The sequence below is a fragment of the Armigeres subalbatus genome, chromosome 3 (assembly GCF_024139115.2).
Source record: "Armigeres subalbatus isolate Guangzhou_Male chromosome 3, GZ_Asu_2, whole genome shotgun sequence".
In the NCBI taxonomy this organism is placed as follows: domain Eukaryota; kingdom Metazoa; phylum Arthropoda; class Insecta; order Diptera; family Culicidae; genus Armigeres; species Armigeres subalbatus.
In genome coordinates this window covers 155758200-155774862 of record NC_085141.1, presented here as the reverse complement: position 1 = coordinate 155774862, position 16663 = coordinate 155758200, and the positions used below count along the sequence as shown (strand labels likewise).

The 16663-nt window shown below is 37.6% G+C and overlaps 1 protein-coding gene and 3 long non-coding RNA genes across 6 annotated transcripts in view; 2 read left to right on the top strand and 2 right to left on the bottom strand.

The window, feature by feature from the left end:
- The window catches only part of LOC134225145 (uncharacterized), an 83454-nt gene extending 74666 nt beyond the window's left edge, over nucleotides 1–8788 (bottom strand). For both annotated transcript variants that reach the window (XM_062704986.1, XM_062704987.1), the window contains exons 1-2: nucleotides 8341–8788; nucleotides 7463–8279 (exon numbers count right to left, since the gene is read on the bottom strand). In XM_062704986.1, coding sequence (XP_062560970.1) covers nucleotides 7463–8279; nucleotides 8341–8359 — 836 coding nt within the window. In that variant the 5' untranslated portion in view covers nucleotides 8360–8788. The remainder of the gene's footprint in view (nucleotides 1–7462; nucleotides 8280–8340) is intronic.
- Nucleotides 8789–11094: 2306 nt separating this feature from the next.
- On the top strand, nucleotides 11095–12145 carry LOC134224553 (uncharacterized). Its single transcript, XR_009982976.1, has 3 exons — nucleotides 11095–11234; nucleotides 11311–11779; nucleotides 11847–12145. It is a non-coding gene; the product is annotated as an uncharacterized LOC134224553 (long non-coding RNA).
- Nucleotides 12146–13119: 974 nt separating this feature from the next.
- On the bottom strand, nucleotides 13120–14701 carry LOC134220605 (uncharacterized). Of its 2 annotated transcripts, XR_009981976.1 has the most exons (5): nucleotides 14583–14701; nucleotides 14378–14513; nucleotides 14201–14324; nucleotides 14005–14129; nucleotides 13121–13925 (listed from the first exon to the last, which is right to left on the bottom strand). It is a non-coding gene; the product is annotated as an uncharacterized LOC134220605 (long non-coding RNA). The 2 variants fall into 2 exon arrangements; XR_009981975.1 differs by having other exon boundaries at nucleotides 13120–13925; nucleotides 14201–14513.
- Nucleotides 14702–15101: 400 nt separating this feature from the next.
- On the top strand, nucleotides 15102–15926 carry LOC134226427 (uncharacterized). Its single transcript, XR_009983476.1, has 3 exons — nucleotides 15102–15193; nucleotides 15258–15418; nucleotides 15488–15926. It is a non-coding gene; the product is annotated as an uncharacterized LOC134226427 (long non-coding RNA).
- The last annotated feature ends 737 nt before the right edge of the window (nucleotides 15927–16663 follow it).

The following is a 16663-nucleotide window of genomic DNA, read 5'->3' as shown; positions in this document are numbered from 1 at the left end:
ATAACGATTCGCTCCGGCCATTTGGGGCTCCACAACATCTAAAAATGGATGAATAATCTGTTAATATCCTTATTTGGAGTACTGTTTCAAAGATGAGCCAGGCGAGGGCTGCAATTATCTTCAATAAACACAATTATAAAAATACAACAATTATTTGGAGCAAATACCTCTACAAGAATTAGCGAAGGTTTACATGAGTAAAGTATTATGCAAGTTGGACTCAATTATCTGGAAATTTGAAAATAAATTGTCCAAGACACCAATTTTTTAAGTACCAAATGTTCATTTTGCATTTGTTTATGATTCTCATCCCCTTATATACAGTCGAATATAAATTTAGATTTAGGAATCTAAAAAGATTACTTTGAAAATGTAATAATATAAGCGATATAGTCAAGTATTTTTCACGGATAATCGAGCCTACGAATAATAAATACTGAAATGTCGTTGGAATTTAAATATTAACAAATTTGCCTTCAGATGTTCATCTGAATAAATAATGATGAGTTGATATTTCATTTATCGCGAATTATCTATCGAAAGGTTTAAGGTTTATATAATACGAACTTTTTGTTTTGACTTCCATGAATTAAATATTTTCAATAGCAGGAGAAACCATTTGAAGAAAAATGAAATTAAATATTCTTTTCTAAAGCTTGGTTTGTAAAAAAATCTGTACCAATCTGTACTTATTGCAGAAAATCTGTAATCTGTACCGTACAGAATCTGTACCAAAATTTGTCAAAAAATCTGTACCTTTCCAGATAAATCTGTACATGTGGCAACACTGTACGTGAAGTAACACTGCTCTCGGGTGACGTTGGAAGACAGTCTCATTCATTTGCTTTCGGGTCGTTCGTTATTCCCGACAGCAGCGTCTGTTCGTTCGGCACATATTTCGTGCGTTTAACATGCGTTTCGTTTGCTGCTACGGATGTTAACTACTGTAGTAAAGAGGTAACTGTTGCCTCGCTGACTGCTTTTCGTTCATTGCGAATCCATCCGTGGCCGATGCAGTAGTGCTGATATGTATGGATAATTCCCAGTTATAAGCACAAGGTACTAGGTACTCCATCGCACCGTACTGCGGTTGCGTAGACCGACAGATGTGAGTCATTTGTTCGCGGGTTAAATAATTTAAAAAAAAATGAAGAAGTTTATATTAATACAGAAAAAAGTAATTAGCATCTTCGAACGTAATTAGTTCGTAATTCGATTCCGAAACAGAGTATCAATTAAGTATTCGTTAAATATTGCCTTGCACTTGACTCACTTTCATGCTTTTTGTTTCCTGGGGAGTGTCTTAAAATTGTTTATGGGAAGTATGGCTATGAAAGTATTTACACTAAAGAGTTCGAATTAATTGACCAATTCACTTATCGAACATGTATTAAATATTTTAACATATTATTTCAGTACTTAGAATAAATAATTATTTTAAGCTTAGTACTTATACACTTAGGCTCTCCTTAGTCGTGCGGTAAGACGCGCGGCTACAAAGCAAGACCATGCTGAGGGTGGCTGGGTTCGATTCCCGGTGCCGGTCTAGGCAATTTTCGGATTGGAAATTGTCTCGACTTCCTGGGCATAAAAGTATCATCGTGTTAGCCTCATGATATACGAATGCAGAAATGGTAACTTGGCTTAGAAACCTCGCAGTTAATAACTGTGGAAGTGCTTAATGAACACTAAGCAGCGAGGCGGCTCTGTCCCAGTCTGGGGATGTAATGCCAATAAGAAGAAGAAACTTATACACAAAATTGAGTTTGCATTTCCTTTGTAGCCATACAGCTAACGACAGGTTTATCCGATACTCTAGAACTTTCCATTGCTCGACTGGACTTGGGGTGCTTATATATTTCAAAAAAATTCATAGGAAATGTCAAACAATTTAAGGTCGCAATAAATTTTATTAGATTTTATTATAGATCGGGCTAGTTAACACTAGGATACATCCGCTAAAAAAAACTAACACGGATTCATTCGTGTAGAAAAAGGTGTAACTAAATTTTTAATTGGCTTTATCTCTGTGATTTTTCAATCGATTCTCTCTGTTATCCATCTCTTAGTCGTCGCTTCTGGTTTCTTGACAAAATATTATGTTTTAAAGTTAAAATTTTCGCCAGAGCATCTTCTGTGAGATAGAAGAAACGAATAAAAAACAGATTATCCCACCTATTGGTGGTGATGCCTTTCTCGCTCATTATAATATGTAACGAGAAAAGATCATTAGGGAGGTCTAACAGCACAAAAAGCAATTAATGGCTTAGAGCTGAAAATGTATATACGGTACGTTGTTGCGGACACATGTTTGTGATTGTAAAATAGACTTCTAAAAAAATTGATAATTTTCAATTCTTCCTCTATAAACATCCTAAATTCATTCCAGCGACAGTCAAAACTTGGACATGTCAGAAATCGTGTCATTACTGTTTCTTGTACATATTTGCTTCTGGAATGATACTACGACAATAACGTTGCAAAATATTGAAAATAACATTTTATTAAGTTAAATTGTGCAAAAAATAATAAATCAAAAGCCTGAATGCGTTCAATGAAAAAAATAAGTTAATATATAATTATCTAAATTCATATATAATTTCCGAAATACGGAAACGAGGAACGAGGAGCATCTGAATGGCGCTGAGAGTACAGGCAGTGAAAGTCAAGGCAGCGGAGGAGATGACTACGTCAGTTCAGCGGACGATGGAAGCCAACCAGCCCCCACCTCGAGGGAAGTTAAGGATGCCATTCAACAGCTAAAGACCAATAAAGCAGCTGGTAAGGATGGTATCGGAGCTGAGCTCATCAAGATGGGCCCGGAAAAGCTGGCCACTTGCCTGCACAAACTGATAGTCTGAATCTGGGAAACCGAACAGCTACCGGAGGAGTGGAAGGAAGGGGTTATATGCCCCATCTACAAGAAAGGCGACAAACTGGAGTGTGAGAACTTTCGAGCGATCACCATCCTTAATGCCGCCTACAAAGTGGTATCCCAGATCATCTTCCGTCGTCTGTCACCATTAGTGAACGAGTTCGTGGGAAGTTATCAAGCCGGCTTCGTTGACGGCCGCTCGACAACGGACCAGATCTTTACTGTACGGCAAATCCTTCAAAAATGCTGTGAATACCAGGTCCCAACGCACCATCTGTTCGTTGATTTCAAGACGACATACGACAGTATAGACCGCGTAGAGCTATGGAAAATTATGAACGAGAACAGCTTCCCTGGGAAGCTTACCAGACTGATCAAAGCAACGGTGGATGGTGTGCAAAACTGTGTGAAGATTTCGGGCGAACACTCCAGTTCGTTCGAATCGCGCCGGGGACTAAGACAAGGTGATGGACTTTCGTGCCTGTTGTTCAACATTGCGCTAGAAGGTGTCATGCGGAGATCCGGGTGTAACAGCCGGGGTACGATTTTCAACAGATCCAGTCAATTTATTTGCTTCGCGGATGACATGGACATTGTCGGCCGAACATTTGCAAAGGTGGCAGAACTGTACACCCGCCTGAAACGTGAAGCAACAAAAGTTGGACTGGTGGTGAATGCGTCAAAGACAAAGTACATGCTTGTGGGCGGAACCGAGCGCGACAGGGTCCGCCTGGTAAGCAGTGTTACGATAGACGGGGATACCTTCGAGGTGGTCGAGGAATTCGTCTACCTCGGATCCTTGCTAACGGCTGACAACAACGTTAGTCGTGAAATACGAAGGCGCATCATCTGTGGAAGTCGGGCCTACTACGGGCTCCAGAAGAAACTGCGGTCGAAAAAGATTCGCCACCGCACCAAATGTGTTATGTACAAGACGCTTATAAGAACGGTTGTCCTCTACGGACATGAAACATGGACAGGGCTCGAGGAGGACTGGCAAGCACTCGGAGTATTCGAGAGACGGGTGCTTAGGACCATCTTTGGCGGTGTACAAGAAGACGGTGTGTGGCGGCGAAGAATGAACCATGAGCTCGCCCAACTCTACGGCGAACCCAGTATCCAGAAGGTAGCTAAAGCCGGAAGGGTACGATGGGCAGGACATGTAGCAAGAATGCCGAACAGCAACCCTGCAAAGATGGTGTTCGCTTCCGATCCGGCAGGTACGAGACGGCGTGGAGCGCAGCGAGCGAGATGGGCAGACCAGGTGCAGAACGACTTGGCGAGCGTGGGGCGTATCCGAGGATGGAGAGATGCGGCCTCGAACCGTGCATTGTGGCGTCAAATTGTTGATTCAGTGTTATCTGTTTAGATGTTAACTAAATAAATGAATGAATTTCCGAAATCTGTACAAAATCCACAGTACTTTCAAAATATTGAGAATGCATATAAAATTATTTCTAGTGCCTATTCAGTTGGATAGTTGATTATTTAGGCAAGTTACGAGCATTAATCTGAATATGCTTTCATTACATTTTAGAAAACCAAGTATGGCTTATGCAATCAGCATCAAACAAGTCACTGTTGGAATAATATTTCAAGTTATTAAGCTTTTAACAACTGTAATTCAACAAGAGTAATCTATATCATTTCGATCTGGACAATTTTCTATAGGCGATAAGGGCCAAAAAAATGAGTAATATTTCATTAGGTGATTTTTCTGTAAATAAAATGTATTTTGGCCATAAATCCCGAGGTCATAGTGCGAACTGACTAATTTTAAATAGGAAACAATGGGGCAGGATTCTGTGTTGAATGCATTTTGTCGCGAGCAAATCTGTCACTTTTTTAATTCATTTTTCTGTAACAAATTGTATTTTGGCCATAACCTCCGAACCTATAGTGCAATTTGAATCGATTGGTATATAACAACATGTAGTCTTTACGTATACTTTGTATACCAGAGAGGCAAAAATCTAGTTTTGGTGATATACTCATATGGCATTTCCGCAAATTTTTTCTAGTCATCTGATATACATAATTTAGGGTGGTTCAAAAAATCGATTTTACTCCACTGCGCTCATCTGATTCTTTATCATGTTCTGAATGTCCTCTGAAAATTTGAGCTCATTTGGATTAAAACTGATTTAGCACAAGCTATTTCAAGTGTCCATGCAAATTAGTATGGGGAAAATTATTTTTTCATTATACTGTTAATGACGCTTCCCCCTTAAGTACAGGTTAAAAGAAAACCTACATAGCTAAAAGGAATACTCAACAGCTTTCACCCAACGAAAACCGCATGATGATTGATTACCCTAATAATTAGTAATCGATTTTAATACAGGTTGCGAATCTTTAGTCATGATCGTTAAACTTCTTTGAGGGCATCACTGAAGAGAGACAAAAAAGATTTTAAATATTTGTATCGGCCTTATTGATCAGATTTTAAAATGTTGCTGTTTTTCATGTTGATCAATAATATAAACTACAATGCATATTCAAATGTGGCTTAAAGTCACATTTATAAAAAATATTGAAAATTGAGTAATTTTTGCTCCTCCGTGGTTTCGCTAGTATACCTTTGAAGAGTGAAATATTTGTAGTTTAATATTTTTCTACAACTAACCTTATTCAATAGAAGGTTGTAGTGGTGAATGTTACACTCTAAAATATTTATCCAACTCCTCACAGAAAAAAAATAAACTCTGAAAATTTAAAAATTGCAATAAGGTCGTTACAAATATTTAATTAACATTTTGTCCTACTGGTCTCCAAAAGGTCAGGGGGGGGGATAATAAAAAATAAATATTAAAATGAAAAAAGAATCAAAAAAATCCTCGGATTTGTTAAATAATGTTAAGAAAATCCTCAAAATTATCCGAATTTTATTTTGTTGCCCCATCAAAATATTATTTTTGGGCAAAAAAATCCGAGGGGGGGAGACAAAATAGTTTTTGAATATTTGTTTTGGCCTAAGGCAGCATTGGATAGGAATTTTTGAAACACTAAATATGATGAAAAATCAAAAAAAGATTAATAGATTCAAGAACCTTTTTGATTGGATAAAAAACTTTAAAAGCAAAATTCTAAGAACCCAGATTAATCCACCTAGCGGTGATAGTGTCTTTCTCGTTCGTTCAAAATGTTTGGAAAAATCTAAAATAACACCAATATGTGGAGGCATAACAAAATTTCTCGCCAAACGCAACTTGTTGCAAACAAATCGGATAAGCATAAAAGCAAAAAATGGTATTTTATTTTGTAGTTTTAATATTAGTATTTCCGCCATAACATCTGACCCAATTGTACGATCCGGTATATAATTTTCTATCCCATAGTCTGATCTGGCCAATTTCAAATAGGGAACAATGGGACAAGATTTTGCATCGAATGCAACTTGTTGCGAGCAAATCGGTTGAGGATAAGTACCCGAAAAATGAGTGACATTTTTCACGCGATTTTTTCGTAAAAAAATGTGTTTTGGCCAGAACTTCCGATCCCATAGTCCGATCTGGCCAATTTCAAATAGGAAACAATGGGACAGGATTCTGCGTCGAGCAAATCGGTTGAGGATAAGTGCTCGAAAAATGAGTGACATTTTTTGAGTCTTTTTGCGCACACACACACACACACAGAGACATCACCTCAATTCGTCGAACTGAGTCGATTGGTATATAACACCATGGGTCTCTGGGCCTTCTATAAAATTGAAAAATTGATTTTGGAGCGATCATATAGCCTTTACCGTATACTTAGTATACGAGAAAGGCAAAAATCAAAGTGTGAAACTGATAAAATCGCGAATTAAAAATTGTTTATGCCCAAACCGTGTTTAGATCGATTTTAGAAAGCAAAATAGTGATTTTGCGCGAAAACAAAAATTTGGGTTGTAGATGGTTAATGATCATCTGCGGCTGGTTATGAATGTGGTTTTTGAGACCTGGAAGACTAACAAAAAAAGCGTACCGTTTATAGGTACATTTTACGGTGTTAACTTGAAATTTTTACGTCAAGCTGAATCGATTGGTATATAACACTTTGAGTCCCCGGGCCTTCTATAAAAAGTTTATTTTAGGAGTGGAATGATAACCTTTCGGTATAACTTTGTTCTACGAAAAAGGCCAAACGTGTACCCTTATGGAGTAGTTACAAGAGCTTCTTGAAAGTTTTAACACATCAAGGGAGATTAGAGGGATGTAGAGAGTAGAATTGTACTGTATGCAGATTAAAAGGGCCGGGAGAACTATCGATATGAAGAGATAGGTATGCAGTATCGACAAGTAAGGTCGACTGTACTTCCGTGGACTCAGTGCAAATTTTATTCATATCAGCCTAAAAAGTGAAGAGGATTAATGTTTTAATTACTTTCATCAACCGATAATAAACATAAGTCTCATTCCGAGGTATAGAAGCAAAATGCAAATTACGTTCAGTTCAATACATTGGTTAATAAGAAACCCAATTCAATGTTGACGATTCAAAAAAATAAAAAAACAGACTCGAAAACAAAAACGATTATAAAAATAAACAGGATTAAAAATACAACCAAAACTGAATAGAGTTCAACCATTCAAATAAAATCCTTACTTGTTATTCATACGTGTCAAATACTTTGCTTGCCTGGCCATAGCTTTTTCCCGCCAGGCCAATACCGAAGGCGGAATTTTCATCCGCAGGCGTTTGCTGGATGAGCTTTGCAGTCCGGTATCGTTGTTAGAACGCTTCTGACGACTTGATATCAGCACACTCGGAACAGTTGGACCACCTGTGGGGATTGTTTTAGGTACAACCCGAGCATCGCTGGTCAGCAGTTGATGAGATTTGATTTGTGCGTCCATAGGATCATCCACCACAATGTTCTCGGTCGTAAGGGCTCGAACGCGATCACAAATGTTGTCAACATCCGATCCAGATTTCTCAACAGTTTCCACCTTCGTATTTACGGAGTCAAACTGCAGCAAGAGTGCACCCTCCGGTGACTGCGGAATGATTTTGGCCATTTCGAACGGAGTAGATAGGCATTTGGTCGAATCTCCGGGAGGGGTATCCGGAAGAGCATTCAGCACGTACCCTTCTTCTGTAAGATCACTGAATTCTAGTGCTTCCAGTTTTATTTGATAGCAACGAGGATTAATGTACTGTTCCACAACGACGTCCATATCGTCAAAATATTCTGGTTCATGCAGAACTTCCCTATAGAACATGGACCTGAGATCGCGTGCTGACAAATGGACGTCCGGTGTTTCTTGACGGAAACGCTCCCAGAAGGGTATTTGGCGAGCTGTTGTGATTCCCGATCGATTGTAGACGTAGAGAAGCATTTGCTGAGCCAGACTGGGCTCGTGTTCCGGAACCAAAACGTTGGAGGAACCAACATGTAGTTGCGAGTCAGCAACTGAAATGACTAAAACAAAATGCTGTTGGCAGGGGAATCGGATTTATTGAATCAAAGCCACGAAACTTACGTGAACTGGAAGATTTCATTTTTTATTCAAATGGCTATTATGCAGTTATTTTGAATTCACCGGATTTCCACCAGAAAACCAAGGAAGCAAAGGAGCTGACGGACAGGCTTTTTTACGAAATAAGCGCGCGCGGGGCGGAAATAGCAATAGACCAATGCAGGATCTTGATCTAACCTCACTTATTTGACAGTTCACAGAGCTTGTTTACAAGGTGTTAGAAGAAAAATCGATGAGGAGAAAATTAAAATTCATATTTTTAGTTTAAAATTGCTGCGATCCGAATATTTCAATGATATTCTTTGCATTCAGCATGAAATCAATCGCAAAGGACATCTACATGCGAATAAAATGACGAAACAATTTTATCGGAAGCTTCGCCAGAGGCTAAGTCCCGGTGAAAAAGCTCTGTGAACTGTCAACCTACGTCATCATGCACTGGTCTATAGGCGATACTAAATCAAGCATAATTTTTCATAACGACGTATGTAACAATTATGAGGATTCGAGAAATCCTTTGCAGAAAGTTGGCAAAACTTTTTCTAAAACTGTTTTAAAACTAAATCTTTTTTCAATACTTTTTTCCGCTGGCATGCATCATTACATGACACGTAATAAGTGTGCTTCACAGCAAAGCTCAGTTCATTCAAATTCACTGTGAAAAACGATAAAATTATACATACACCGGTATGCTACACGTACGTCGGTGTACATTGGTCGGTTTTCCATAGTTGCACGATTGACGCAACTGCAGTTTTGTTTTGTTTTGCTTTTTTTGTTACATATACACTGTAAATCCAGCAATACCCATTAAAGAGTTTAAAAAACTCATTTTTTGATGGTATATGAAGCTGTCAAAATAATGGGTACTTCAAAATTTTGAATAATGCGTATTTTTACCCCATTTCTTAGGAAAAGGATTTTACCCATTAATGGGTGAAAATCAACTTTAACGTCTTGAAGGTGAATAAACTGAGGCTGAACCAATTTCGAGCGAACGGAATTAATGTGAGTACTATTTTCGTTTTATTTTGATTTGCAGGATTAAATTAAAGAATACTTTTAATTATTTCAGCTCAGCGAACAATTCATCTATGCATTCGTCGAAATGCGAAGGCCAGAGAACACCGACGAAAACGCACCTGTTGCCGTTTCAGGGCGGAACGCCGCGTCAGGAGCTGTTGCTGCTATACTATCCCGTGTTCGCTGCATGACGTGATTCTAGAGGGATCTAAAAATCCGCGCATCCCGCTGATGGATTAATTTGTTTAGATTTAACGCCGGGAATCCCGAATAAAAAATACAGTAGAATAACAATGCAATGTATTGTAACACTACTATTAATAACATTAAATTGGCAATAGATTATATTGGAAATGAAACCATAGAAATACATTAGAAGGTATTGTTATGAACCATTTACTCAAATGTAAATGAAGTTTTCGCAATAGAATGTACGGGTTGTTAAGTATCGTAACTATACAAAATCTGAGATTTTTCCATACATTTTTTTCGTCACACAATAGAGTGTATGGTTAATATTATAGATAGTGGAATATATAGATGAGCGAAGATAAATCCTCTGTCTCCAAACGAACTGTCAAACGTGTCTCCAAACGAGCATGACGTCACGATTTCAATGGAAACGTTAAGGGCTGTGACGTCATATGCGCGTGTGCACGGGCAAAAAAATCGACTCAGCCATGCTTTCGCTCATCTATAGATTCTACTATCTATAGTTAATATATTGTTGAAATATCCGAACAAAACTGTTCAAAATACAATGGATTGTATTGTATTTGTATAGTAAAACAATACGATTTTTGATTTCTCAGCTGTGGCAGCTTTACTGTTCAACAATGTAATTTAAAGGGAAAAAATGCATATTTGGCGCTATGAGGCAATTTTAAAAATTGTTATATAGTTTATATGCAATGTAAAGAAACGTTTCAAATGTTATCAATGTATGAATCTTACGTACGAAAACGTTTCAAACACAATTGCAAGTATTGTTACATTAGAGTAATATGTTGATGTATTATATCCTCAATTTTGATACAATCTGTGCAACCACCAAGAAACAATGTATCCTATTGTATACCGTACATTGTATGGTAATTCAATTGTTTACACTATTGAACCAATAGTACATTTTTATTCGGGATGTATTTACGACTTGGGATGATGGGTTAGTTAACTGGTGAAATAATATTACTTAGGCTAACAAGAAATGTATCTTACTCATTGTATCGTTATATTCATCTTGCAGTAAATAAAATGGTTGCGAATAATTCTACTGCGTTTAATGAATTTAAAAATTAATAACATTACGGTAGATGATTTTTGAAAATAATAAAGAGTGAATTTCACCCATTTTCTTATCAAAATTTCCTGTCATAGTGGGTAAAAATCACTCGCTAAATTGACGTATAAGCGCTTTACTCATTAATGAGTAAACGCTCTTTACTCTTTTAATGAGTTGAACTATTTAACTTCATAATGGGTACATTTTTACCCATTAAAGAGTACTTTGGTGGCACAGTGTAGGTCGCTCTCAGTTCCCATACACGCTTAGATTGGTTTACCTATTTATGGGTACTATATTCACTCATATGTGGGTAAATGCAATTATACCAATATTATTAGTAAGACTTACCCAAAATATTGGTGAAATTTACTGATATTCTGAAGAAATAGACTTTACCTATATTTGGGTAATCGCATTAACCCATATTTGGATGAAAAATGAACATAAATAAATAAAGCAGAACTAATGGCCGCCTCGTGAATGTCGCCGTCGTCACAGCAGTTCATAAATTCATCCCTTTCTTTATTGTTCAACCCAGTCAATGCCGGTATCTATCAACGTAACTAGTTCCGAGTGTTCTTCATAAAAGGTACATATTTTTTGTATTTTATTGGGTAGGATTGGTATATTTCTTATCTTATATATTATTGATACACCACTTTCAGATTGGAACTTCTCGAAGATCTCCAGTTCCGACCAAATAGCACCATATCGACCTCCATGCATGCGGCCAAAACGGATACTAGTTCCTAATCGATCGGCGGAGATTCCATTGTCGAAGCTGTGAGCCCCTGACCCCAAACGGTTCCACATTCTTAGGAAGTGCCAGTGCTTCGGATTGTTTCGCAACAGTTCCAGTGAGCTAATTGATGTTGCAACAGGAAGGTCTTGACGATGTTGTTCCGACATGCATGCTACCTACCGTCTTGGTCTCAGTATTGGTGTTCCCGATCATCAATTTGGAAGTGGCCGTGATGGCATCAAGAAGAACAGATCCAGTTAATTCGAAAAGGAAATGGAACGTGAGTGCGAAAGGGGTGCGGGTACGGGTGCAGTAGTTCCTGTTTGTACCAAAAAATTGTTTTGCTATTATCCGATGCTGCTCCTGAAGAAACCTCCGGATTGATAGGATTGGTAGGTTATTTGGTTTTTAAAATTATAGTTTATTCATATAATTGATGGTTTGGTTTTTATTTTCCAGATCACCAGTTCCGCATTGGCATGCCGTCAAACATCCACACCGGCATTGCGTTTATGTTGTCAGCTAATTTATGTTTCGGTGTTCCGTTCGTTCCACTCGAGGTTCCACCATACTGATACGACGCTGCTACTAAGGGATGTCCTGTCCTGGGATCTGTTCCTGCGGTTCCTGCTGATGATTATACAGTAGCAGCCAAGCATCCGGCAACATAAAGGTTTAAAAATAATCATACCTTATATATGTACTATATAATGAGTCATAAATTCAGATAAATAAAATATTTTACTTTATATTCATATAACCAATCAATTATTATGCTTCATTTTTATTTATATTTTGAACATAAATGTCATCCAAAACAATTTTCGAAATGAAAACATAAAAAAATCACCCATATATGAGTGAATTTCACCTAGAATAGAGTACCCATAAATAGGTAAACATTACAAATATTTCTATGAACCACTTGTACTCAAATATGAGTAAATGGCACTTCACCCATAAATAGGTATGTGCACTTTTTCACGATTATAGGCGAATTTGAGTAAAGCTCATCGATCATTTCGACATCTGGTGGTCGTCACAAGAACCACGAAAAAAGTGTCGTTGGCCAAAAAAGTGCATTGGCAGCATACGGAGGGAGTACGATTTTCGCGTTTTCTGGTTAATCCAACCATTTATGAAAGCTGAAATAGTCGCAGATTGAAGGAAAATTTTGTTTTCTTTGGGATGAGCTTCCATCCGGTGGGTGCTTGCATATGATTTTTCCGATTAAATAGCACATCTCTTGCAGTGCCTCCACCGCACTATCTTGGTTATAAACTCCCGGATTTTTAATTCGCGGCTTATTTGGGTGGGATTCGTCTTAAACAGCTGCTTAAAGACTGTAAGAAGCCATTGCCAGTGGAAAACATGTGACCATATACCAAAAAGTTAAGTAAATTTTATGGAGAAAATTTTATTTTAAATGTAAATAATCGCTTCTGACGACTTTTCTCCCAAACTCTCGCAGCGCACTCTACCACTGGATCCTTCTCGAATTCGCCTATAGGTACTGTTCACCCATATTTGGGTGAACTGAACTAAGCGTGTACACGCTTAGTTCAGTTCACCCAAATATAGGTGAAGAGTACCTAAAATCGCCAAAAAGTGCACATACCTAGATATGGGTAAAGTGCCATTTACCCATATTTGAGTACAAGCTCTTCGCGGAAAAATTGGTAATGTTTACCTATTTATGGGTACATTATTATAGGTGAAATTTACTGAAATATGGGTGATTTTGTTTTGTTTTGGATATTGCCAATTACCTATTTATATTGAATAGAAAATGTTTGGAATCGTGCAATAAAAACTCGTATCTCGCATATAATTTTATTGATTTATACATATTTTATAAACTAATACATATATGTTGCCGTTTACTTGATAATTGCTGCAGCAGAAATCCAACAATAGAAGCACCAGTAATTGGGAAAATGGCGGTATATAAAACCAGAATCGAAACTGGAACCAATAGCCATGATAGCATGGTAGCAGTGTCGAGACGAAACAATAGTTATCAGCAACAGCGTCAGATTCGAATGGTGAATTCAATCCCAATATCAACAGTTCTCGGATTGCCTATTGCGCTCATGTTTCCGTTTCCGTCGTCCTTTCACAAATCTTTGCTCTTTCCCGAATCCTTGTTCTCGCACAAACCATTTTCTGGATTTTTTCCTGCTTTGGTAGTTGGTGCTCTGCTGATATCGCATACAGATTCTTTTCCTCCTTCTTGGGATGGTTATAACCATAAGCTTGCTCCTAATCTAATTCCTATAGTCCAGCTGACTAGATCAATCGAAATTTAATCTTATGGTTCCTCGAACGCCGAACAGATGGTTCCGTTCTTTTCTCCTTCTAATTATTCCGCAAGGCCTTGAAATTGTTGAAGAAATAGTGGTTCTTCATCCTTTGCATCAAACACAGTATAACCTGCGTTACGTCAGTAACAAAAGATGTCAGCTATCGACTCCTTCCGCTTACATTTGTCCTTCGTTTATTGGAATCCGTCGATAAATTGTTCCGAGAATACTGCACCTGTGAACGTCGAAAATAAAAAAATAGTTTCGTTGAAATAAAGAGTCCAACAACTAAATATGTTCAATAAAAATATTACCTAAATGAACGCCGGTTTAGCTTCCTTCACGAATTAGTGCTTAATGACGACCTGCTTCCAAGATCCAGAGTCCTATTCGTTGAAACAGTTGCAATAGTCTTGCTCGGTGGTTAAATAATTCAAACCTATGAAAAAACAAAAATAGTTGACCGTAAAACAATGCTATGTATAATGGGATTTGGCTAGAAATACTTACCGTACAAATCTAATTACCAGTGAACGAAAAAAATGAAACATAATATCCTGGTTGGAACACGGCACTTAGTTCGAGCGTTGGTTAACTGCGACAAACACTTGGCCAGTTATAGAACCCTGGGTTGCTGGAGAAACAATCGTAAGAGCGTTGTATCTTTCCAGGTCATAAGTTCCATACCTCATGAGATCATAGAAGACATTACAACAAACCTCCTATCCAAAGCGGTTTGAAAAACTTTCCCAAAGTCACTTCCGTTTCCACCGGCTTTTGCATGATTCTTGAAAGGATGTCTGTAATGCAGCCTGATTCTTTCCTACGGATAGCAAAACAAAAGAATAACATTGAAAAAAGGTCATCACTCCGGATTTCTTAAATTACTCACCAGGGTTTTCAGATGCAGCGCAGCGTTTTGGCAATATGTTTTCCGGACGCCGGACGATTTATCATAGTTCGTGAAATCATTTTGTTTATTTATGTTTTTTATTTCATCCAAATATGAGTAAACGAACTTACCCATATTTGAGTAAGGCCAAATCTCTCACAATATTGGTATATTCTACCGATTTTCTCGGTATATTTTACCTATATTATAGGTAATTTACAAGATACCCAAATATGGGTGAATGAAGTACCCAAATATGGGTGAACTGAACTAAGCGTGTATGTTAAAGCGACGTACACGCTTAGATGAGATTACCTAAAAATAGATTTTTATTTTACCTAAAATTAGGTAGTGGATGTTTACTGAAAATGTCGATAAAAATTAACGATAATAATCGTTGGTTTTTACCGACTTTTGAGTATTTGACGATTTCAGATTATGACGTTAGTTTTTACCTAAAATTTAATAATTCTGGACTTTGTCAAAAAAGTGTTTCCTTTTTTTTCTGCTGCCTCTTTGTTGTGCAGATCCATAAAATCTCCTGCAATCGCTACTTCACGTTCCTGCTACTGTATTCGCCAGGCTAATTTATTTAAGATCGAAAATTGACGGTAAGTGGTCGACTGTTAAGCGCCAATTTCCGAGGCTAATACAGGAACTTTCGTATATTTGCAGGAATCCGGAGAATGGTTTCCTGGCATCATGTTCCTCCAGTTGGCCGTTCAAGCATGCGCACATCTATAGCTGTGAGCACGAAAACACTAAGGCCCTGGAAAGCCATGAAAATTTCCCACCCGAAAAACTCCTAGACTGCAGCAGGATTCGAACCCAATAAGGTCTGTTTTAAGAGCGCAATTTGCATTGATTTTTATTACTTATTGCTTATTGAACTTCCATTTCTACAGATAACACTGAATCAACAATTTGATGTCACAAAATTCGGCTCGCGGACATCCCTTTATCCTCGGTTGCGCGCCACGCTCGCCAAGTTTTTTTGCATCTTATACCCACGTAGCTCGCTGCATCTCCTGTTGTACCACCCGGATCTGATGCGAACACCATCTATGCAGGATTGCTGCGTACATAATTATTGCAACGTTTCCTGCGAGCTCGTCGTTTCATCGGCACACATCGTTCCCGAATACTACGAGTGTTTATCATTCTCCAATATTCTAAAAGATTCTATACGTAAAGGACTACAAAGTGTTTTTCTATATGGTACATTTGATATGATTGTGAATTTTCTTTGCCCATGGTTGTGATAAGTTCCGAAGTAAGGAAAGCTTTCTAAGACAAATAATAATGTAACAAATATATCATTCCTGAAACTATGTACCGCCAGCATTGGCACTGGTACATCTCTACACAGAAAAAAAGAATATTGTTTTACTAAATATGTTGTACTTTGCTTTTGAAAAGTGCTTTATTTTCATCAAAATAAAAGTAAAACTGTTCAATACCAAAGTGTATTTTGTGATCTGAAAGTATTTTTTTCTAGCTCTAAATGTAAATTTGAAAGTTCATATTTTCAACATAAAAACTTTAGAATTGTCAAATCACATAACAAAATCGGCACAAAAGCATCAGATCAGAACACACCGAAAAGAAATAGATACGTTTCTTTTAAAATCAATAGATTCTCGGTTTTAACACTTTTTACATTTTATGGCACAAAATACTTTTAACTATAATACAAAGTATTCTGATATTTTGTTAAATTACCTTCTAATTCTTTATTCTAAACAAAAATGGAAATCCGCATTTTTTGTAAGGGTATAATTGCGGTAATATTTGTTTATACTTAAATTACGGGAGCTTTTCTCACAGTGTCCCCTTTTCAACACCACCAAAAACATCAGCCATCAAAACATTTCGGTCGCTTTGACGCTGGTTTCAAGAGGATCTCGGTGTTCCTGCGGATATTTCTATCAACAACGGTATTTACGTGGATCTTGTCGTGGAAAAAGTCGTGAATATATAGTGTCTATAGTGTCTGATACTTGGTCTGATGGATGTTTTTATTACAGAATCACTTCGCCGACAAGGAGACGGGGTGGAAAGCAACGTAGAATACACCCGCC